General features: G+C 40.0%; 1 protein-coding gene across 1 annotated transcript; it reads right to left on the reverse strand.

Annotated features, from left to right (window-relative positions):
- On the reverse strand, nucleotides 1-25,836 carry PSKH2 (protein serine kinase H2; the record flags this gene model as incomplete). The annotated part of the gene is given in 9 exon segments (XM_082858564.1): nucleotides 1-78; nucleotides 82-182; nucleotides 185-218; nucleotides 20,727-20,834; nucleotides 20,837-20,896; nucleotides 20,900-20,958; nucleotides 20,961-21,060; nucleotides 21,062-21,395; nucleotides 25,787-25,836. Coding segments are annotated over 9 exon segments (924 nt in total).
- Between the last annotated feature and the right edge of the window lie 82 nt (nucleotides 25,837-25,918).

The following is a 25,918-nucleotide window of genomic DNA, read 5'->3' on the forward strand; positions in this document are numbered from 1 at the left end:
TCACTTAGAAGATTGTGCAGATCTGGGACTCTGTGGTTGGGGAGATGCCCTCCGCATGAAGTTTTGGGAAATGACCCTCTAAATATTCTTCATGGAAGATCCTGCAGTCATGAGGACCCAGGGATGGTCCAGGGCCTGCCCAGCTGACACTTGATGTTTAGCCTCCAAAATCAGTAGTTTGTTAAGTCCTTCACCCAGTGGGAAATAGTTGGCCAAGGCTAAGAAGAAAAGTAAATAAATAAAATAGAATAAAATAAATAAAATAAAAACACACACATACAGAATCATGTTCTTAGTTACAAAGGTCAATGCTTATTAAATCAAATGACTTCTTCAAATAAGCCATTCAGAGATTATGTCATTAAACATGTAGTGAACCTAAAATTCCACTTTTGAAAAGACAAAAAAAAAATCTCTCTTTAGCAAAAGGAAAAAACCAACACAAAAATTCTCTTCCAAACTCTCTGTCCAACGAATGAGAATTCTTTTCCAGAAATCTGTCCAGTGTGCTGCCAGCAGCGAAGCAAGTTTCCACATCCTGTTCACGTAAGCAGGATAAGGCGAAGCAGCTCTTGTTGGTGAACTCCACCAGTATCAAGTGAGTATTTACCCCATTGTGGTCAAGTCAGAGAGCCTCTATGACTCCAGGAATGAGTTAGAATGGAAAGTGGAATGGACTGGGAAATCATCAACTTTTCTCTCCCTTTGAAAACTTACTCTGGACTTACGATGCCTACCTCTCCACAGCCTGGAGAGAAAAGAGGACTTTAGGGAAGAATCTCTCACAGCACCTTTCCTTTGAGCACACAGGGACCTCATGACTCCCAGTCAGTTGCCTACAAGCGGGATTCAGCCCGTAGCAGAGATATGACATGTTCAACCAGCTATTTGATGTTTCGAGGACGTATTCTGGCAAAATCTACAGCTTTTGCACATGATTTAAGTACGATGACAGAAATTCATAGTGACTTTTGTGAGGATGGGGACAAGAGGGCTGTTGTTTTTCCTCAGACTTGTTTTCTGTGTTACTTATCAACATGTAGCACGTATCTGGAAAATACTATGGTTTTGTATCCCTCCTTATCTAGAAAGGAGAGAGATTGAGAAAACAGACCATATATTTGCTATATTGCAAACAGCAATTTCTGGTTGATATGTGTATCTCAAGAAAAATAAGGGAATCCTTACAAGCTATTGCTTTGTCCTTGTGGAAGGAAAAATCAAACTCCATACATAAACATCACAGCCTCCAATCTCTTAGCACTCTGAGAATCTGGATCAAAGAAATCAGTAAAGGAATTACTCTTCTTTTGTTCCTTCAGTTTATTTAGATAAATGAGATACGATAAATGTTTATCCCAAAAATAAAATTCCTGAAATAAATGAACACACTTGCCAAACACAGGGAAAATAAGACATAAACCTTGCAAGTCTAGACAAAACATGTCAGTAGCTGAAACTCATTATGGCATGTCCTCTGATTCTGGCTAGACATTTATTTGGCCCTGGATCCAGACATATTTATCTGGGCTCATGTCTAGTTAAATGAAGGTTAAATTAGATGTCTTCAGTGGAGCATTATAAGACAAGCAACTGAATCTTTCTGGAAAGAATATAAAATATGTGCAATGAGATTTATGGAGAGCTCATTAAGATGACCAAATGAATATATGTTGAAAATGCAGTTGCAGAAAATAAGGTAACTAGTGTCCTGGAAAAGAACTCTTCAGACAAAGCTCATTATTCAAACACAGGTTATAAATGACAGAATCCCTGAGCCACAAAGAACAACTAGAGAGTATGTAGAAGACAGTTACGTATTAGAAGACAACAGGTACAAGGAAAAATATGTTAAGACTTCTACTGTATTTTTATCTTCTTAATCCAAACTTTATTTTTGTCTATGTTTTATAAAGTATAAAACAGATTAATATGCATATATGTACATATTCTAGAAATGCATAAAAACTGAGTGTGCATGCTCAAAATTTTTGAACTAATAGTGTTATATGACACAAAACAATCAGGTTGTGGCACCACAGGTTGAATCAAATCCCTACTCTAGACCAACTGTCACCTGATGACATCATTAAGTTCTGTCAGCAACTTTCACATCCACGTTATGTCCAATGAGGCTTTCCTCACCATTTCTCTTCTTAGACATGGCCACTCCCACTCTTTGACTTTAAAATTCCTATTTGGCTTTTCTCCACAGTCTCAGGGAGACACTGATGTCAGCCAGCCAGTTAACCCATCTTAATGTGGAAAGAGCTGCAGATTGAGGTAAGGGGGTCTGGACCAGACAGGCTGACTGGCCACACTCAGCTCAAGATCTTGGTTTCCTCATCAGAAAAATGGGGATCATCATATCTCCTATTAGGAACAAATTAATAAAGTATGTGAAAAATGGTTTTCAAAGTATAAAATATTAGGAAGATTGTTGTTGCTTTTGTCGTGGTTACTATTAAATCACAATGTAACTTCCTCCTCAGTACTTCTATAGACACCTCACTAACAATATTTAGAGGACAAGAAGATGCAAATTATCCAAAACTTCTCAGACTAATTCCACTTATTATTACCATGATAAATGTAGCTCCTTAAAAAAAAATTATTCTGTGTGAAGTGGTAATGAACCATGTAAAAAGAAAGACAGCACTTTCTTTTATCCCAAGCTCATCCAATTAGTTACAAGTACGTTGTAATATTTGTGGACAATATGGGGCTTTCTCCACTTTCTTCTCTCTTCCTTTGTTCATTTCTGCCTATTTCTCTGTCCTCTCTAATAGAAACTAGCTAAACTGTACAAAACAACAACAAAAAAGGGTATAAAAGTAAAATTCAATACTAGCAATTGCACTATTAGCTTTGGAGGAATTAAAAAATTTTAGAAGGATGGTATCATGTTCTATTGATGTCTTGACTCCTTTGCCTCTAAACAGAGAAGTAGGGGATGATAGTAGTTTATTGCTTTCCAATTTGTTGATGAATACTTTTCTCTTAATGTGACCCAAGTGCAGGGCCTTTGAAAGAGTCTGGCTCTCTGGATCCTGCCCCAGTGAGGCTCTTGCTGGCTTATTGTTCAGCATAGTCTTCCAGCTTCCCCTTCACCTGGTGCTCCCTGGACTTCTCTGCAGTATTCCATTCACTGGCTCTGTCCTCCACCCCATCCTTTCCTGCCCTTCTTCCTCATTCTGACAACCAGGCCTTACTTTCACCTCTAATTTTATGCATCAGCTCCCAAATTAAATTATTTGTCCAGGATTCTCTTACCTAGGTGTTGCCCACAGCTTAGTCTCCTTCACTTTCCTCCCCAGGAGCCCCAGGAGTCCCCATAGAGATTCCCAGCTCCCCCTGTAAGAGACTACAGAGTCCTACATTCCAGATTCCCATGTTAATTCTTTTCTTTTAATGAACACTGATTAATAAAGGTAATGTAATAGCTTGTGCAGAAGGTTACCAAATATACAAAAACTGACTATGTAACTAGTTTAAAAATGAATAATATTCATACGACTAGTCAAAGCTTTCATATTTCTTGGTTCCTTTGAGGCATTCCCACAGAGAATCATTATTAAAAATCATTATTAAAAGCTAGACACCACAAGCACAAGCACATGCAATATAGATGTAGTCCCTAAAATTTTGGATGCAATGTCTTAAATTTTAAACAGTGTAATGGTGATCATTTTTTAATGTACAGAAATATTGAATCACTATGTTGTGCACTAGGAATTAACACAGTGCTGTAGGACAATTGTACTTCAAAAACAAACAAAACTCATAGAAAAAGAGATCAGATTTTTTGGCTACCAGAGGCAGGTGGGAAGGGGGAAGAGGAATTGAATGAAGGTGGTTAAAAGGTAGAAACTTCCAGTTACAAGATAAATAAGTATTGGGGTTGTAATATACAAGATTTAATAATTACCACTGCTGTATGTTATACATGAAAGCTGTTAAGAGAGTAAATACTAAGAGTTCTCATCACAAGGAAAAATATTTTTTCCTTTTCTTTTATTTTGTATCTCTATTAGATGATGGATGTTCACTAAATTTATTGTGAAAATCATTTCATGATATATATAAGTCAAATCAACATGCCGTATACCTTAAACTTATACAGTGTGGTATGTCAATGATACCTCAATAAAACTGGAAGAAAAAAATTTAAGGATTATAATTAATGTTGAAACTTGATAAATATAGAGCTTATAGAAGTAAAGTGTAATTACTGGTGGATTTAATCATAAGTTTTCATAAAACTACAAACATCTATTTTTCTAGGTAGATAGTTAAGCTATCATTCAAACCCTTGGAATAAGAGCACTCAAGGTAACATTAATCCCCTCAAAAATTGTAGTTTTTATTAAAATTTCTCCTGGCGATAAACCTCCGACAAGCGTTTCCCTTCCTTCTTTGAACTTTAGCCTTATGACCTTGCTAGGATTTCGCTTAAGCTTTACAATTAAATTTTATGTAAATGTGCCCCAAAGTACTGACAACTCTCCATAACTTTGTTAGCAGTAGACTGGGCAAAATCATTGTTCCTCATTTCAAAAAACAAGAGATTCTGTACATCATCTTTATGTCATAGATATTTAAGGTTTTTTTTTCTTCCCAATATTCAGACTCCCTAGACTTCAAATTAGGTCTTATATTTGCCAAAGCTGAAACTGCTCAAAGTCAAGATTTGACTAATTATGTCACAATGCTCTATCTGTTGGGACATTTGTAAACCCTGGAAAAAGTGAATAGACATTCACAAGTTATTATAGGTGACATCTAATAAAAAATGGAGAAAGAGCCAATTAATCCTACATGAGGCTCATAAAGAAGATATTTTTGTAAGTTAAGAGGATAATTTTGAGGCTCTTGACATGGGGGGAGGGATGGTTTAAGTTCTTCACTGATAAAGAAACTGCTGAAACTTTAAAAGGATTCGGCAGAGATTATCCTCAAAGAAAGATGATAAGAAAAATAACAAAAAATTGAAGTGGCCTTTGAATGCTAAATCATCGGTTGCCCCATTCTTCCATACATAAAATACATTTAGAACTAGTTCCTATATTATAAGCCTCATAAACCATAATATAAATAATATAAATATAATATTAAATCCATATATTTCTAAGTTTATGAAAACTTTATGCAAATAGTTCTTTTCCCCTCAACTCCATGAATTCCATTGATAAGACCAACGTCAAGAAGTGCAACATAATCAAGGAAGCCAATAGCTATTTTCCACTCTAATCACTATCCCTTATGCCAAGGCTAACATCCACACAGTCAAAGTGAGATGAACCACTGTTCCAATTCTTTTTTTTTTTTTAACATATTTATTGGAGTATAATTGCTTTACAATGGTGTGTTAGTTTCTGCTTTATAACAAAGTGAATCAGTTATACATACACATATGTTCCCATATCTCTTCCCTCTTGCATCTCCCTCCCTCCCACCCTCCCTATCCCACCCCTCTAGGTGGTCACAAAGCACCGAGCTGATCTCCCTGTGCTATGCGGCTGCTTCCCACTAGCTATCTATTTTATGTATGGCAGTGTATATATGCCCATGTCACTCTCTCACTTTGGCCCAGCTTACCCTTCCCCCTCCCCGTATCCTCAAGTCCATTCTCTAGTAGGTCTGAATCTTTATTCCCGTCTTTCCCCTATGTTCTTCTGACCATTTTCCTTTCTTTCTTTCTTTCTTTTTTAATATTCCATATATACGTGTTAGCATACAGTATTTGTTTTTCTCTTTCTGACTTACTGCACTCTGTATGAAAGTCTCTAGGTCCATCCACCTCACTACAAATAACTCAGTTTCGTTACTTTTTATGGCTGAGTAATATTCCATTGTATGTATGTGCCACATCTTCTTCATCCATTCATCTGTTGATGGACACTTCGGTTGCTTCCATGTCCTGGCTATTGTAAATAGAGCTGCAATGAACATTTTGGTACATGACTCTTTCTGAATTATGGTTTTCTCAGGGTATATGCCCAGTAGTGGGATTGCTGGGTTGTATGGTAGTTCTACTTTTAGTTCTTTAAGCAACCTCCACACAGTTCTCCATAGTGGCTGTATCAATTTACATTCCCACTAACGGTGCAAGAGTGTGCCGTTTTCTCCACACCCTCTTCAGCATTTATTGTTTGTACATTTTTTTATGATGGCCATTCTGACTGGTGTGAAATGATATCTCATTGTAGTTTTGAGTTGCATTTTCTAATGATTAATGATGTTGAGCATTCTTTCATGTGTTTGTTGGCAATCTTTATATCTTCTTTGGAGAAATGTCTATTTAGGTCTTAACCCAATCCATTATTGGATTGGGTTGTTTGTTTTTTTGTTATTGAACTGCTTGTAAATTTTGGAGACTAATCCTTTGTCAATTGCTTCATTTGCAAATATTTTCTCCCATTCTGAGGGTTGTCTTTTCGTCTTGTTTATGGTTTCCTTTGCTGTGCAAAAGCTTTGAAGTTTCATTAAGTCCCATTTGTTTATTTTTCTTTTTATTTCCATTTCTCTAAAAGGTGGGTCAAAAAGGATTTTGCTGTGATTTATGTCATAGAGTGTTCTGCCTATGTTTCCCTCTAAGAGTTTGATGGTGTCTGCCTTACATTTAGGTCTTTAATCCATTTTGAGTTTATTTTTGTGTATGGTGTTAGGGAGGGTTCTAATTTCATTCTTCTACATGTAGCTGTCCAGTTTTCCCAGCACCACTTCTTGAAGTGGCTGTCATTTATCCACTGTGTATTCTTGCCTCCTTTATCAAAGATCAGGTGACCATATGTGTGTGGGTTTATCTCTGGGCTTTCTATCCTGTTCCATTGATCTATATTTCTGTTATTGTGCCAGTACTATACTGTCTTGATTACTGTAGTTGTAGTATAGTCTGAAGTCAAGGAGCCTGATTCCTCCAATTCCGTTTTTCTTTCTCAAGATTGCTTTGGCTATTCAGGGTCTTTTGTGTTTCCATACAAATTGTGAAATTTTTTGTTCTAGTTGTGTGAAAAATGCCAGTGGTAGTTTGATAGGGATTCACTGAATCTGTAGGTTGCTTTGGGTAGTAGAGTCATTTTCACAATGTTGATTCTTCTAATCCAAGAATATGGTATGTCTCTCCATCTATTTGTATCATTTTTAATTTCTTTCATCAGTGTCTTATAATTTTCTGCATACAGGTCTTTTGTCTCCTTACGTAGGTTTATTCCTAGATATTTTATTCTTTTTGTTGCAATGGTAAATGGGAATGTTTTCTTAATTTCACTTTCAGATAATTCATCATTACTGTATAGGAATGTAAGAGATTTCTGTGCATTAATTTTGTATCCTGCTACTTTACCAAATTCATTGATTAGCTCTAGTAGCTTTCTGGTAGCACCTTTAGGATTCTCTATGTATAGTATCATGTCATCTGCAAGTAGTGACATCTTTACTTCTTCTTTTCCGATTAGAATTCCTTTTCTTTCTTTTTCTTCTCTGATTGTTGTGGCTAAAACTTCCAAAACTATATTGAACAATAGTGGTGAGAGTGGGCAAACGTGTCTTGTTCCTGATCCTAGTGGAAGTGCTTTCAGTTTTTCACCATTGAGGATATGTTGGCTGTGGGTTTGTCATATATGGCCTTTATTATGTTGAGGAAAGTTCCCTCTATGTCTATTTTCTGGAGGGTTTTTATCAAATGGCTGTTGAATTTTGTCAAAAGCTTTCTCTGCATCTACTGAGATGATCATATGTTTTTTCTCCTTCAATTGGTTAATATGGTGTATCACATTGATTGATTTGTGTATATTAATGAATCCTTGCATTCCTGTAATAAACCCCACTTGATCATGGTGTATGATGCTTTTAATGTGCTGTTGCATTCTGTTTCCTAGTATTTTGTTGAGGATTTTTGCATCTATGTTCATCAGTGATATTGGCCTGTAGTTTTCTTTCTTTGTGACACCTTTGTCTGGTTTTGGTTTCAGGGTGATGGTGGCCTCATAGAATGAGTTTAGGAGTGTTCCTCCCTCTGCTATATTTTGGAAGAGTTTGAGAAGGATAGGTGTTAGCTCTTCTCTAAATGTTTAATGGAATTCGCCTGTGAAGCCATCTTGTCCTGGGCTTTTGTTTGTTGGTAGATTTTTAATTACAGTTTCAATTTCAGTGCTTGTGATTGGTCTGTTCATATTTTCTATTTCTTCCTGGTTCAGTCTTGGAAGGTTGTGCATTTCTAAGAATTTGTCCATTTCTTCCATTTTATTGGCATACAGTTGCTTGTAGTAATCTCTCATGATCCTTTGTATTTCTGCAGTGTCAGATGTTACTTCTCCTTTTTGATTTCTAATTCTATTGATTTGAGTCTTTTCCCTTTTTTTTTCTTGATAAGTCTGGCTAATGGTTTATGAATTTTATTTATCTTCTCAAAGAAACAGCTTTTAGTTTTATTGATCTTTGCTATCATTTCCTTCATTTCTTTTTCATTTACTTCTGATATGATCTTTATGATTTCTTTCCTTCTGCTAACTTTGGGGTATTTTTGTTCTTCTATCTCTAATTGATTTAGTGTAAGGTTAGGTTGTCTATTTGAGATGTTTCTTGTTTCTTAAGGTAGGCTTGTATAGCTATAAACTTCCCTCTTAGTACTGCTTTTGCTGCATCCTATAGGTTTTGGGTCATTGTGTTTTCATTGTCATTTGTTTCTAGGTATTTTTTGATTTCCTCTTTGATTTCATCAGTGATCTCTTGAGTATTAAATAGTATGCTGTTTAGCCTCCATGTGTTTGTATTTCTTACGGATTTTTTCCTGTAATTGATACCTAGTCTCATAGTGTTGTGGTCGGAAAAGATAGTTGATACAATTTCAATTTTCTTAAATTTACCAAGGCTTGATTTGTGACCCAAGATATGATCTATCCTGGAGAATGTTCCATGAGCACTTGAGAAGAATGTGTATTCTGTTGTTTTTGGATGGAATGTCCTATAAATATCAATTAAGTCCATCTTGTTTAATGTATCATTTAAAGCTTGTGTTTCCCAAAATTGAGCTATTTGTAATGAAGTGGATATACCTAGAGTCTGTCATACAGAGTGAAGTAAGTCAGAAAGAGAAAGACAAGTACCATATGCTGACACATATATATGGAATTTAAGAAAAAAAAATGTCATGAAGAACCTAGGGGTAAGACCAGAATAAAGACACAGACCTACTAGAGAATGGACTTGAGGATATGGGAAGGGGGAAAGGTAAGTTGGGACAAAGCGAGAGAGAGGCACGGGCATATATACACTATCAAACTTAAGGTAGATAGCTAGTGGGAAGCAGCATCATAACACAGGGAGATCAGCTAGGTGCTTTGTGACCGCCTGGAGGGGTGGGATAGGGAGGGTGGGAGGGAGGGAGACGCAAGAGGGAAGAGATATGGCAACATATGTATAACTGATTCACTTTGTTATAAAGCAGAAACTAACATACCATTGTAAAGCAATTATACTCCAATAAAGATGTTAAAAAAAAAAAAGCTTGTGTTTCCTTATTTCCATTTTGGATGATCTGTCCATTGGTGAAAGTGAGGTGTTAAAGTCCCCTACTATGATTGTGTTACTGTTGATTTCCCCTTTTATGGCTGTTAGTATTTGCCTTATGTACTGAGGTACTACTATGTTGCATGCATAAATATTTACAATTGTTATATCTTCTTCTTGGATTGATCCCTTGATCATTATGTACTGCCCTTCTTTGTCTCTTGTATTAGTCTTTGTTTTAAAGTCTATTTTGTCTGATATGAGAATTGCTACTCCAGCTTTCTTTTGATTTCCATTTGCATGGAATATCTTTTTCCATCCCCTCACTTTCAGTCTGTATGTGTCTCTAGGTCTGAAGTGGGTCTCTTGTAGACAGCATATAGATGGGTCTTGTTTTTGTATCCATTCAGCCAGTCTATGTCTTTTGGTTGGAGCATTTAATCCATTTACTTTTAAGGTAATTATCGGTATTTATGTTCCTATTACCATTTTCTTAGTTGTTTTGGGTTTATTATTGTAGGTCTTTTCCTTCTTTTGTGTTTCCTGCCTAGAGAAGTTTGTTTAGCATTTGTTGTAAAGCTGGTTTGGTGGTGCTGAATTCTCTTAGCTTTTGCTTGTTTGTAAATCTTTTAATTTCTCCATCAAATGTGAATGAGATCCTTGCTGGGTAGAGTAATTTTGGTTGTAGGTTTTTCTCTTTCATCACTTTAAATATATCCTGCCACGCCCTTCTGGCTTGCAGAGTTTCTGCTGAAAGATCAGCTGTTAACCTTATGGGGATTCCCTTATGTGTTACTTGTTGTTTTTCCCTTGCCGCTTTTAATATTTGTTCTTTGTATTTAATTTTTGGTAGTTTGATTAATATGTGTCTTGGCGTGTTTCTCCTTGGATTTATCCTGTATGGGACTCTCTGTGCTTCCTGGACTTGATTAACTATTTCCTTTCCCATATTAGGGAGGTTTTCAACTATAATCTCTTCAAATATTTTCTCAGTCCCTTTCTTTTTCTCTTATTCTTCTGAGACTCTTATAATTTGAATGTTGGCACATTTAGTGTTGTCCCAGAAGTCTCTGACACTGTCCTCAATTCTTTTCATTCTTTTTGCTTTATTCTGCTCTGCAGTAGTTATTTCCACTTTTTTTTTTCTTCTCTGCAGTATGCGGGGCCTCTCACTGCTGTGGCCTCTCCCATTGCGGAGCACAAGCTCCAGATGTGCAGGCTCAGCGGCCATGGTGCATGGGCCCAGCCACTCCATGGCATGCGGGATCCTCCCAGACCGGGGCACGAACCCGTGTCCCCTGCATCGGCAGGCGGACTCTCAACCACTGCGCCACCAGGGAAGCCCTATTTCCACTTTTTTATCTTCCATGTCACTTATCTGTTCTTCTGCCTCAGTCATTCTGCTATTGTTCCCTTGTAGAGAATTTTTAATTTCATTTATTGTGTTGTTCATCATTCTTTGTTTGCTCTTTAGTTCTTCTAGGTCCTTGTTAAACATTTCTTATATTATCTCCATTCTATTTCCAAGATTTTAGATCATCTTTACTATCATTATTCTGAATTCTTTATCAGGTAGACTGCCTATTTCCTCTTCATTTGTTAGGTCTGGTGGGTCTTTGCCTTGCTCCTTCATCTGCTGTGTGTTTCTCTGTCTTCTCATTTTTCTTAATTTACTGTGTTTGGCGTCTCCATTTCGCAGGCTACAGGTTTGTAGTTTCCGTTATTTTTGTTGTCTGTCCCCAGTGGCTAAGTTTGGGTCAGTGGGTTGTGCAGGCTTCCTGGTGGAGGGGACTAGTGCCTGTGTTCTGGTGGATGAAGCTCAATATTGTCTTTCTGGTGGGCTGGTCTACGTCTGGTGGTGTGTTTTGGGTTGTCTGGGCCTTATTATAATTTTAGGCAGCCTCTGTGCTAATGGATGGGGTTGTGTTCCTGTCTTGCTAGTTGTTTGGCATAGGGTGTCCTGCACTGTAGCTTGCTGGTCTTTGAGTGGAGCTGGGTCTTGGCATTGAGATAGAGAACTCTGGGAGATTTCCACCGTTTGATATTACATGGAGCTGGGAGGTCTGTTGTGGACCAGTGTCCTGAACTTGCCTCTCCCACATCAGTGGCACAGCCCTGATGCCTGGCTGGAGCACCAAGAGCCTGTCCTCCACATGGCTCAGAATAAAAGCGAGAAAAAAGAGAAAGAAAGAAAGAAGGTAAAATAAAATAAAATAAAGTTATTAAAATAAAAAATAATTATTAAGGAAAAAAAGATTTTTTTAAGGAATTAAAAAAAAATGGACAGACAGAACCCTAGGACAAATGGTAAAAGCAAAGTTATTATGACAAAATCACACACAGAAGCATACGCATACACACTCACAAAAAGAGAAAAAGGGAAAAAATATATATATATCGTTGCTCCCAAAGTCCACCTCCTAAATTTGGGATGATTCGTTGTCTATTCAGGTGTTCCACAGATGCAGGGTACAAGTTGATTGTGGAGATTTCATCCGCTGCTCCTGAGGCTGCTGGGAGAAATTTCCCTCTCTCCTGTTTGTTCACATAGCTCCCGGGTTTCAGCTTTGGATTTAGCCCCGCCTCTGCGTGTAGGTCGCCTGAGGGTGTCTGTTCTTCTCTCAGACAGGACGGGGTTAAAGGAGCAGCTGATTTTGGGGCTCTGGCTCACTCAGGCCGGGGGAGGGAGGGGTACGGATGCAGGGCAAGCCTGTGGCAGCAGAGGCCAGCGTGACGTTGCACCAGCCTGAGGCGCGCAGTGCGTTCTCCTGGGGAAGTTGTCCCTGGATCACGGGACCCTGGCAGTGGCGGGCTGCACAGGCTCCCAGGAGTGGTGGTGTGGATAGTCACCTGTGCTCGCACACAGGCTTCTTGGTGGCGGCAGCAGCAGCCTTAGTGTCCCATGCCCGTCTCTGGGGTCCGCGCTGGTAGCCACGGCTTGCACGCGTCACTGGAGCTCCTTTAAGCGGTGCTCTGAATCCCCTCTCCTTGCGCACCCGGAAACAAAAGAGGGAAGAAAAAGTCTCTTGCCTCTTCGACCGGTCCAGACTTTTCCCCGGACTCCCTCCGGGCTAGCTGTGGCTTACTAGCCCCCTCAGGCTGTGTTCACGGTGCCAACCCCAGTCCTCTGCCTGGGATCTGACTGAAGCCAGAGCCTCAGCTCGCAGTCCCGCCTGCCCCGGCAGGTGAGCAGACAAGCCTCTCGGGCTGGTGAGTGCTGGTTGGCACAGCTCCTCTGTGCGGGAATCTCTCCGCTTTGCCCTCCGCACCCCTGTTGCTGCACTTTCCTCCATGGCTCTGGAGCTTCCCCCCTCCGCCACCAGCAGTCTCCGCCCGTGAATGGGCTTCCTAGTGTGTGGAAACCTTTCCTCCTTCACGGCTCCCTCCCACTGGTGCAGGTCCTGTCCCTGTTCTTCTGTCTCTGTTTTTTCTTTTTTACTTTTGCCCTACCCAGGTACGTGGGGAGTTTCTTGCCTTTTGGGAGGTCTAAGTCTTCTGCCAGCGTTCAGTAGGTGTTCTGTAGGAGTTGTTCCACATGTAGATGTATTTCTGATATATTTGTGGGGAGGAAGGTGATCTCCGCATCTTACTCTTCCGCCATCTTGAAGCTTCTCTATGTTTTAATTCTTACAAACACTCACTATTGGTGATTGAGTTTAAAAGAAGATATACATACATTCAATTTAAGGTGAGTCAAAGAAGAGATGAAGAAAGTGACAAGCAGAAAATGAAATCCAATTTGAAAGATTTATAATCTTTAAATTATTTTCTGTAAAACAACTTTTAAAGTAAAAATATCATTAAAGAAATATTAAGCACCACTTTTTTGTGAGCAGAAGTACTTAGGAACTAAAACACAGGAATAGGAACCAAATTACAAGAATTATGGCCTGAGATACAGTGTAATGTTCATTATTGGCATTCTAGTCAGGACGGAAAGAGAATGAACGGGAGTTAAAGGACCAAATCTTCTGCTCTCCTCTCCTTTTTTTTCCTACTTAATAACCTGAGTAGAGGAGAAATATAGTAAAGAAAAAAATGTGAGAATCTAGTGGAGATAAGGAAATAGAAAGAAACTGGGGTCATGGCTGGTGAGCATAATCCATCAGGTCTTTTCCTTCCAAGGGAACATATCAGTAAATTTCTTCCTAACAGTACATCAATCATAGGTGAATCTAAGCAGATGGGCACCATTTTCTGTTAATGTCCATGTGGGTTATTTTTAAAATATCTTTTTAGGGCTTCCCTGGTGGTGCAGTGGTTAAGAATCTGCCTGCCAATTCACAGAACTCAGCTTCGAGCCCTGGTCCGGGAAGATCCCACATGCCACGGAGTAGCTAAGCCCATGCACCACAACTACTGAGCCTGTGCTCTAGAGCCCGCGAGCCACAACTACTGAAGCCCATGTGCCTGGAGCCCGTACTCCGCAACAAGAGAAGCCACGGCAATGAGAAACCCGCACACCACAATGAAGAGTAGCCCCCACTCGCCACAACTAGAGAAAGCCTGCACACAGCAACAAAGATCCAATGCAGCCAAAAACAAATAAATAAATAAAATAATTTTATTAAATATATATATATATCTTTTTAATACCAGTGTTTATCCTTGTCAGCTAGCTAATATGGTTATGACTCACTTTATTATCAATTTACTTCACACCAAAAAAAGATTACTGCGATATAGTGGAGATAATTAGGCAAAATATGTGTTTCTCAACTAATTGGCAAGAATGTGTCATTGATTTATCATTAATATTAAAAATCTAACACCACGTTTCTCACTATTCCATTTAAAAGGTGAGACAGGTACACTTGATAACTATATATTCTCTCTCTCTCTCTCTCTCTCTCTCTCTCTCTCTCTCTCTCTATATATATATATATATATATATATATAGTTAAGCAAAATTCAAACTTTCATTCCCAATATTTCCCTTATTAATAGTAATAATAACAGAAATAGCCAACACATATATAGCACTGACTACATATGTACTAACATATAAATCTATTCTAAGCACTTTACATCTATTAGCTCATTTGATCTTCACAACAACCCTGTTAGGCAGATACTGTCATTATTTCTGTTTTACAAATGAAGAAACTGAGATACAGAGAAATTAAGAGGCAAGCCCAGAGTTACACAGTTAGTAAATGGCACAGCTGGGAGTGAAGGGTAGTCAGTATTGCTCCAGACTGTGCTCTTAACATTTACACTACACTACTTTACAAAAGACTCATATAAATATGCATTCACATGCACACAAATGCTCTAAAAGTCTTAATTTTTACTAGTCAACTTATTCTGTTTCCTATGCTTTTGCATATGTTGTTCTGTCTACTTAGAATGTGCTCATCTCCCTTTCAGAAACTTCTACTCTTCCACCAAGTCACAGCCCAAATGTCCCCTTCTCCAGGAAATCTGACCCAGCTTTCCTGCTCAGTGAGAGGCTCTCTTCCCTTGCTCCATGGACTTTGAGCCATTTTTCCTATGTGTATCACAGCCTTCATATTTGAAGAGATACATAGTAATACGTGGACTGTCGGACAAGAGCACTAGATCCCTAAGAGCAGGGACACCGAGCATTTTTCATGTGGGTATTCCCCAAGCTGAGCTTGATTCCTGAAGGAAGAAGGAAGGGGTGGAGACACACAAGCATGCGTCAAATGGTCTCCAGGAGAACTATGGATGAGACTCCAGCACGAGCCCTGCCACCATGCTGAAAGCCATTGTGATGGCATTGGTGACTAAGTAGATAAGCAAAGATCTCCCTCACACAGTGGGGAGGAACTCTTTGCTCTCTTCCACCTCTTTTCCACCACGTGCTGTGTCTTGTTACCCTGGTTGCTCCTCAGGCATTGCCGGGAGCACCTGGAATGGGGAACTGCCACCTCTATCTTGCAAAATCCAGTAAAATAAATGCAGCCTTTAAACCACCCGAATATTCCAGAATGTACCTAATCAATTCAGCAACTAAAAATATGAGTTATCTAATAGTCTACCATACCATAAATTAAAATTTGTATTCTATGCTCAATGCAGTGATGGTTGAGATCCATTTACTCATGTAGGTATAAATCAGAATCTCAATTTTTATAAGCAATTCAGTTTTAAGAAATGCGATGTCTATGCTTACCTCTTTGTGAAATCATATTGGAGACAGGTAGAAAAATATGACAGAATCCCAGGCTTCAAGGAGCCTACAATATCTTAGAAAGATGACACATAGATTAAGTGTCAAAACAAAAGAAATTTATGGTAATCCTAAACAGTATTCAGAAAAGGAAAGAACAATAGTGGAATGGTCATAAAAGTTTCATGAAAAGGAATGTATTTCACACCAAAATCAAGAAAAATTAAACATTAACATTATAGCTAATTTTTTGCCTAGACATGGGTGAGACTAGAGTACAGATCTGCCAGGTGTCTAGTAAAGTATCAGCTATTTATATTAAACATGTCTCTCTTCTTCACCATAAGAGATCTCTGGATGTTCTGATGCTATTTATTTCACTCTTCCATCTGACTTCCAGAGAAAAGAAGTGATTCACACAATGTGTCACACCTGGAATTTCAGTTATAGACAACAGGACTTTTTAAAAAGACAGTGCAAATCTATCATCTTACAGTTTTGCAGGTCAAAAGTCTGAAATGGATCTTAGGGACTAAAATCAAGGTGTCAGCAGAGCCATGTTCCTCTTAGAGATGGACTAAAAGCAAGGTGTTAGCAAAGCTGTGTTCCTTTCAGAGGTTCTAGGGGAGAATCTGTTCCCTGCCTTTTCCTGCTTCTAGAAACCACCCACATTTCTTGGTTCATTGTGACCCCTTCCTCCATCCTCAAAACACATTACTCCAACCTATCGTTCTGTCTTCACATGTCCTCTAACTTTGACCCTTCTTCCTCCATTACATATAAAGACACTTGTGATCACATTGGGCCCACCCAGATAATCCAAAATAATCTCCTCATCTCAAAACCCTTAATTTAATCATGTCTGCAAATTTCCTTTTGTAAACTAGTATAAAGACCTGTAAACTAATATAGCCACAGATTCTGAGTATTAAGATGTGGACATCTTTGCCGGGTGTGTGGGAGGGGGGTGGCGGCATTATTCTGTCTATCACACCTATGCTTCCAGACTTGATGGTCACCCTGGTTTTTAAATAAAATTGGTGCATTTAGAAATTACTAGACTTCTTGACAGGTATAGACAACAATATTATGACAGAGAAAACATGATGATACCCTTATCTGAGTCTATCGACATATGTTTCCTTGGTGTCATGGAATGAATGTTTGTGTCCCTCCGAAATTCATAAATAGAAGCCCTAACCCCTAGTGTGGCTGTATTTGGAGATGAAATTTCTAAGGAAGTAATTATGGTTAAATGAGGTCATTATGGTGGGGCCCTGATCTGATAGGATTAGTGTCCTCATAAGAAAAAAACACCAGAGAGTTCATTCTCTCTTTCTCTGTATGCACACAAAGAAGAGGTCAAATGAGCACACAGTGAGATGGCAGCTGCCTGTGAGCCAAGAGAAGAGGCCTCAGAATGAAACCTACCTTGCTGGCATCTCGATCTTGGACTTCCTAGACTCTAGACCTGTGAGAAACAAATTTCTGTTGTTTAAGCCACCCAGTCTGTAGCATTTTGTTATGGCAGCTCAAGATGACTAAGACACTTGGCAATATTAAAAGAAAATGTTAATATGTAGACATATGTGGCTGACAAGCATGGGGAAGAAGGCCAAGGGAATATAAATCCAATAAGTTATTAAAAGCAGTTGCACTTCTGCTCTGTGGTATGTGCTTTCAGTACTCTGGGGCTACAGACAGGCATTTCCTCAAGAGACAGAGCGTGACATCATGGAGATATCAGTGCTCCATCCTGCCACTGAGCCCCTCTTTTCAGTATGTGTGTATACTCTTCTCTTTTGGAGTGTTTTGCTTCGGAAACGTAGCACCTCGATCTTTTTCGTCATCACCCTTGGGCTTTGGGAGTCATTCTGTCTTGATCCCAGAGAGCAGTGAGTATTTGCCACAGCATTCTTATCACCACCACCCCACGGGGCAGCAGAGAGGGGTGGGAGTGAAGACCCAGCTCACCTGCCTCAGGCTGGAACAATGCTGTGGGATGAGGCTCACCTCCATGGCCTTGGCCTCCTCCCCTATCCATCCTGGTTCCCTCACTCCCTCACCTGTGTCCATGGGATTCTATCCTTAATAAATTACTTGTACGTGAACCCTCTTCTCAGGGCTGCCTTCTGAGGAACCTGATGTTAGAAACCCTCTGAATTAAACCTGACAAAAGGACCTCTTAATAGAATAATTATTATTTTTGCACATTAAAAAAGGCATTGTGATATCTAGTCCAAATGTGGCCCCAATGGATCAGGCCTCCTGGAGCCACACTTTATGTGGTCTCCTTGCACGTGGAATCTTGGTTGATCTAGCACTCACAGTAGCCAATAGAATGAGGCAAAAGGGATGTTGTGCCATTTCCAAGCCCAGCCTCGAAGAGGACTGGCGACTTCTTGTCTCCCTCTTGGAATGCTGCCTTTTGGAAAGCTTAAACCGCCATGTAAAACATCTGACTGCCCTGCTGAAGAGACCACGTGGAGAAACCCCATGAGGAGAAAAGGGCCCTGAGATGTACAGAGAGAGGAGAGAGAAAAAGGCGGAGTGGTCCCAGTGATCTAGTTAATCCAGCTTTCCCACCAAGAGGTCAGCCATTTGAGGGGTCATCATGGCTATTCCATCCCAGGCAAGAACCAGATGACTGCAACATCATGTGAAGCAGAAGTGTCACCAAGCTGAGCCCTGTCAACCCACAGAGTCATGTGTCATGATAAAATGGTTGTTATTTTAGGGCGTTAGGTTCAGGGAAGGTTTGTTATTCAGCAATAGATAACCAAAACAGAAATATATGTTCTTTGTAAACAAAACCAAAACAGAAATACAGATATACTCAAACTATAAAGAGGAAAACCAAAATGGTACATAATCCGTAAACCGGGAGATAAGCTCTGTTAACATTATACTGCATTGCACTGTATTTCCTCAAAGACTATTTCCTATGCATACATTTTCCCACATGATTTGTGTTAATACCGTATACACAATTTGTATTCTGTTTTTTTGTTTAACTTGGCAGTATATCGGAAATATTTTCCAATACCCTTATAATGTTTAAGCATGAATAATTTAGGGACTACCGTATGAATGTTCAATAATTTATTCAAACATTCTCTTAGCGTTCTTTTCAATTGTCCACTTTTGTAGTATAGCCCAGATGAGCCTCTTGACACTGAAATCTTTGCTGCATCTGAGATTATTTCCTTAGATTCTTAAAAGTGGAATTAGTAGATCAAAATACATAAACTTTTAAAAGTTCTAGATGTATCTTTTCAAACTACTTTGCAAGAAATCTACAACAATTCATCCTCTACCAGTAGTGAATAAAAGGGCTAATCTCTTAGTACTCTTAGCAGCAATGAGTAGAATTAAGTTGAGTGTTTTTTTTTTATCTTTATCAGTTTGAAAGACAAAGAAAAGATATTGTTGTCTTCATTTGCATTTCTTTGGTCATTAGTGAAGCTAGACATTTTTTTCAAGCTTTTAATAATCAGTGGTTTACATTGTCTGTGAATTCTTCCCATCCTTTCCTATCTCCCTATGTAAGTCTCAGTTCTCAATTGTCAATTTGTATCAGTTTTTTAAAACAACATATACATGTACTATAAGATATTAAATCTCGGGGCTTCCCTGGTGGCGCAGTGGTTGAGAGTCCGCCTGCCGATGTGGGGGACGCGGATTCCTGCCCCGGTCCGGGAGGATCCCATATGCCGCGGAGCGGCTGGGCCCGTGAGCCATGGCCGCTGAGCCTGCGCGTCCGGAGCCTGTGCTCTGCAACGGGAGAGGCCACAGCAGTGAGAGGCCCGCATACCGAAAAAAAAAGAAAAAGATATTAAATCTGTCAGAGTATAGACAATATTATTTTTCAATTTGTTATTTAGCTTTCAATTTTGCTTAAGATGTTATACATATAGATGTTACACTTTAAGTAGATAAAATCAAACTATCCATACTTTTCTTTATGCAGGAAAAAAAAGCCCTTTTATAGTTAAACATAAAATAAATTTGCTCAACAGGAAGTGAATTTCCTATTTTGTCAGGCTTCCCACAGAGAAGTATTGGTAACTTTCCTTCCTTAAACAAAACAAAAAAGTTAACACTTCCGTAAACACTGGGAGTTCCAAGTTTAAACAATGGATAAATATTTTACACAAACTGTGAAGTTAAACATTTCACTGAGGAAACACTACATCTCAAAAAGGGTGTGGATCATCTAAAATCAAGGCAGAAAATCTCTCATCAAACACCCAAGCAGCATGCTATGCCTCTGAGTACACATTAATCTACTCAGCTGGCTCAGGCTCTGCATGATGATTGGAGAAACAACAGCAAACTCACTCATCTACTTGATGGTCAATGTCATTTGCTAACCACAGACAACTCAGTAATCGAGGCTCTTGCTACCTTGAGACCAGGGGCTCTCAGCCAGGGGTGATTTTGCCCCCTTGGGGACATTTAACAATGTCTGGAGACAGGGCTTCCCTGGTGGCACAGTGGTGAAGAATCCGCCTGTCAACGCAGTTCAAGCCCTGGTCCAGGAAGATCCCAGCAAATAAGCCTGTGCGCCACAACTACGGACCCTGCGCTCTAGAGCCCACAACTACTGAAGCCCGCGTGCCTAGAGCCCATGCTTGGCAACAAGAGAAGCCACTGCGATGAGAAACCCGTGCACCACAACGAAGAGTAGCCACCGCTCGCTGCAACCAGAGAAAAGTCCATGCACAGCAACAAACACCCAACGCAGCCAAAAAAATAAAATAAAAATAAAAATAGTTATTTAAAAAAAAAACAGTGTCTGGAGACAATTTTGATTGCCACACCTGGGGGAAGGTGTGTATCTAGTGTAGCTACTAGAAATCAGTATCTACCAGTGTCTGCTAGTAGTGTACCTACTGGTACCTAGTTGGTAGAGGCCAGGGATGCTGCTAAACATCCTACAATGCACAGGACAGTCCCACCCCATCACCTCTTTCCACCCCACACCCAATAAAGAATCATCTTGCCCTAAACAGCAATAGCGCTAAGGTTGAGAAACTCTATTCCAGACCAAGTCAATAGAAAGAAAGTGAGCGCTTACATCTCCTCTGTAATTATATTTGCCTTTCAGAATCGTCCTGTAAATTCTCATATGGCTTTCACCATCAAAAGGCAGGAATCTATGAAGTAAAACATATGTGATTAGGCCTTAAAAGCCCACATGTCAACTGCACTGGTGTAAGATTTCCTTAGCAAAATCTCGGAGGCTATTTACTCTGGGGTCCCACAGAGCATCCTCACTGTACAGTCACCACTTTTGTTCCCAGAGTTGCCAACCCAAAATCTGTGATAAAAAATTTTGACTCTGCACCTGGGTGATAACATAAGAGATTTTCGGGCTTTAGGTCCCTGTGAGTTATTTTCAATGTGTTGAAAATACCTCATGCCATCATCAACCATGTGGAGGATTCTGACAGCATCCTGCTCTGTAAAGTATCCCTGAGAGATGAGTCCATCAAAGAATTCCCCTCCTGTAGCCAACTCCATCACCATGTAAACTTGATCTTGGGTCTCAAAGATCTCCAGGAGCTGGACGATGTAATGATAGCTAACCCACCACAGGATAGAGAACTCAGATTCACATGCCTCTCTGCCTTCTCTCATTCTGGTTTCCACCACTTTTATTGCAAAATGTTTCTTGGTGGTCTCCTGCTCCATTCTGACAAAGTTGCTGAAACTGCCTGTCCTGATAAGAGCCTTGATATCATATCTGTTGGAAGAAAAACCAAATAAATCTGTTACCCACTGAAGTGATTTTCAAAATTATTTAATTAGATGCTTTATATCATCCTTTCGAGCTTTATATTCCCCCCATCCAATTTCCTTGCATAACTGTGTTCATTATTTTTGAAAGTTACCCCAAATCCTCTTTTGAAAGGGAGGCAAGTGATATAAAAGTAATTAGTTGGTAGAAAGACAAATAATCTTAATAACAATAGCTACCATTTATTACACATTTATTATGTGCCAGGAATTTTATTTTTTTAAAATCCTACTCTATAAAATTCCTGCTGGGTGATATTAAAAAGTTAAGTGATTTCCCAAGGCCACACAGATTGTATTGATAGTTGGAATAGATGGGATTTAAATCCAATTCCTTCAAATGCATTTCTCCAAAATTTTCTTGAAGAATTTTGGGACCTCCATCTACCATTTTCTTTCCTCCCTCCAACTCTTGTTTTTATCATTCTGCAACAGCAACCACCAAACCAGGTGGAGAGAATAAAAAAGAAGCTTAGTCCTATTTATAACTTCTCCAAAGATGGAGGAAACCATATCAGGAGACAGGGTACAAAGAGTAGGCTTCCTCATGTTGCTAGACTGTGAGCTCTCAGTCCCAGGCATAACTCGTATCTCACCCAAGATATCGGCCCAAATCGCTCCTCAGTAGATGTACCATTGCGAAAGTCAGCATGGTTGCACTATTATAAGTGCAGCTTTCAGAAGACGGGTGGCGGTGGTGTCAGGACCCCCTTGCAGCCAGCAGCTCTCATAGTTCCCCCTACCTGATGCCACTGCACTTGCAATTTTACACAGCCAACAAAATTTTAACCTGGGATGTATGTCAGTAATGTGTAAAGTAATCATCTCTCAGAAACGCCAGGAAGTCAGCTAGGATTTCAAAGGCTAGGGATCTTAAACTTTAGTTACCTGTGTTAATGTCTATGTAAATTTAAGAATCCTATCAAAATTTAACCTTCTATCTTTATTTAAGAAATGTTGAGAAAATGCTTGACTTAGAATCATGATTTTAAGCTGGAAAGAATATTAGAGAATGATTTAATCCGACCCCTCATTTTACAAATGAAGACATTTGAAGATCAGGTTAGCTGATTGGTTGTTTAATTTGTGGAGTGAGGATTAGAACCCAGGTCTCCTTACTTGCATCATAATTTGGTGCTTTTCCCACTTTACTAAAACTTCTCCCAGGTAAGAATGCCAGCGAATGGCATGCACTCAAGGAGGACACAGGGAGAAGGTAATTCTTTAAGTCACATACTGAGTACCAAAGATTCAAATGCAAATATCAATCTGTACTTTAAACAGCCTTACTTCTTTTTGCTGAGTTTATTCTTCCTGTAGTTTTTTTTCATTTGTCTACTTACTTATTCCTTATATTCCTGTGTTTACTGAATAAAAATGGCATTTGGCTGTACCAGCTTACAGAAAATAGCTTTGTTCTATACGGTGCATTTAATTTTCTGGCCAATTACCTTACCAAAACAGATAACAATTTACTAATCTTAAATGGATTCTGTCCCCTCTTCTCTTTCCAACTCTGCTTTTTTTATTCACATGCACTCCCAGTGTGATTTTGAAGATAATCACAGGCATTTCAAATTCTGTTGCTTTGCAGACCAACACATTACCTCTAATGTGGATGAGAGCACTTTGCAAATACTAATTTATAACTATGCCCTCAAAGCTGCAGGAAAATTTATTTGCTCATAGGATTAATCATCAGCTATCAGACGAATTACCATTTCTGAGGAACTACACTCTCACTCAAATAAAAGGAATGTTATTCAACACTGTTACAAGCCTTCATAAACCAAATGTTTAAAAAAATGTCAGTAATTTGGCATTGGAAGAAACAGTAAGCTTTAAGCCAAAATTTATAGTGCAAATAAATGCTTTCAGACAACAAACGTCCCACAACAAAAGCCTGAAGCTGTGGCCTTGCTTGTGAACCCTTGATGGCCATGGATGGTGACTATTTTTATGAGGATGGTGACAATTTTTATGACAATGGTGACTATTTTTATGACTTGGGTGACTATATCTTGTGTAGCGCCTGGCACAGAGGGGACAGCAATAAATGTTGAATGAGAGAATCATTCACTGAATGAATATTATTTCCAAATTATCGCCTTATTTTGAAAACATTAAGAATGGAATCAGGCATGGGAGAATGCATCATCTACAAGGCCAACCCACCTCCTCCATTTCCACCCTCCACTCCCACCCTCTCACAAAGCAGCCTCAAAGTCAGGTTTGTAGGTCATGCAATTTTACAACATCCCAGAGATTATAAGAAACAAAATTATTACTTTGACCTCAGCTGCCACAAACTGAACATGACAAAAAAAAATGAAACATGGAAACAATAATAATATCGCAACTGGTTTGACAGAAGCAATTGTAATGAACTCCCAAGAAGAAAGTGAATATAGTCAGACTTAAATTCTATCATCTATCATTTGGGCTCACAATGGAGAGGAAAGACAACTGTGTTCTAGACCCATTTCTGTCACCAACTTGGATAAGTCACTTAATCTTCTGGGGCTCAATTCCTCATTGGTTAAGGAAGAGCCTTTAGTTAGTCTCTAAAGCTTTCCAATATTGAGATCCTCTACTTCTATGACTTTGTCATAATCTAAGGGCCTGGGACTAACCCAGAGGTGGAGGTTATGAGGGTGGATAAAGACTAGACCAGACTCCCTGGCCACAGATGACCAGAGATGCCACTCAATCAATTCAGTCTTGACAAGACCCCATATCCCCTCTGATTCAGGTTCAGTCGCATCAGCCAACTTTGTTCTTCTCTAAGCTTAGCAGATACTAGAGTAATCCTCGAGTCATCCTTGTACCAGAATTTCCCAAGGATGCCAGGAAACGGCTCTGCATAGACTCTGGTCAGAACACTGTGATGAGGTGAGCGTATAATCCTAGGACTAGAAGTGTCCCTGAGAATCCAGTCAAGCCACCTACCACTGTGTCCAGCCAAACGCTGCAGAGTGGAGGGGATTCCATGGTGTCCTTCCTCCACCTGGCCAACGTGGGGCACCCTGAGGAAATTCTTTCTCAGGCCAACCAACCGGCCAGACTTCCTTGTTCATTTCTTACATGGTCATCTTATGAAGACAATAACAGTATCTACATGAGGACCTGCACCATGCAGCATCATTTACATATATTACTTAATCATCCTCACAGCATTCTTACGAGGCAGCTATTATTATTATTCCCATTTTACAGAGGTGGAAATTGAGGAAGGAAAAAGGCTAAGGAACATTCCCAATGACACACAATAGAAAAGACAGGAGTGGATCTCAAGTCTGGTTGATTCAAAGCCCTGTTTCTATTCCACTAATTATGATCTCCTTTTCTAAAACGTAACAGAAGATCCCTCACACACCCCAGCTCCAGTGTATGTATTGCAAGTCCCCCCAGGGCTCTGAGGTCAGGGATTCTCTCCCTCTCCTCCCTGCGGCTCCTTCTACTTCTTCAGTCTTTATTTTATTTTTTATTTTTTGGCTGCATTTTTATCTTTGGCTGCATTGGGTCTTCATTGCTGTGTGCGGGCTTCCTCTAGTTTCAGCAAGTGGGGGCTACTCTTTGTTGTGGTGCGCGGGCTTCTCATTGTGGTGGCTTCCCTTGTTGCAGAGCACGGGCTCTGGGTGTGCGGGCTTCAGTAGCTGTGGCTCGCGAGCTCTAGAACGCAGGCTCAGTAGTTGTGGTGAACGGGCTTAGTTGCTCCGTGGCGTGTGGGATCTTCCCGGACGAGGGCTCGAACCTGTGTCCCCTGCATTGGCAGGCGGATTCTTAACCACTGCGTCACCAGGGAAGTCCCTACTTCTTCAGTCTTGAACTTTCCCTATCTTCTGCCCTTCCCCCCTCTTTCAAAGAGAAATTGCACTGGACACTTGCTAAAAACATCAAGGAAGACTTTATTCCAGACTATTGCAAGAGGGGTCAAAATTACTGCGATGGGAGAGACTGAACTCAACTGTTGAAACACAAGGCAAGAGAGTTGTAAGGCTGGAGTGAGCTTGTAGGAAATTACTCAAGGGCATTAGGGGAGGAAGGGGTGTCATGGAAGTGAGATTCCTACCCTCCCACAGACACTGGTAGATAGAGCCTCGATCTTTCTTTAATTACATTTCAAAAGGTTGGCGCCCAGGTCCTTGAGAAAGACATTCCTGGGTTGTAAAAGATTTACATCTCAAAGGGCAGAGACGATTTAGGGAGGTCTGAGGCCTTTGATCAGAAAGAAGCGTTAAGGTCGGGTCAAGTCGAGGGGAACTCTAAGGGCGCCTCGGTCAGCGGTTCACCTTGCTCAGCCCAGCCCCTCCGCCTGCGGTTCACGTCCCGCTTTACCTGGAGAGGACCCGGGGGTCGAACTTGGCGCGGAGGCGGGCCACCTGCATCCTTTGAGACTCCGGGAAGGCCTTGGCCTTGACTCTCCCGCTCGACCCGGGCCGGCGCGGGCGGCTGGCGCCACAACCCATG

This window comes from Leucopleurus acutus, assembly GCF_964270905.1.
Source record: "Leucopleurus acutus genome assembly, chromosome: 17".
Classification (NCBI taxonomy): domain Eukaryota; kingdom Metazoa; phylum Chordata; class Mammalia; order Artiodactyla; family Delphinidae; genus Leucopleurus; species Leucopleurus acutus.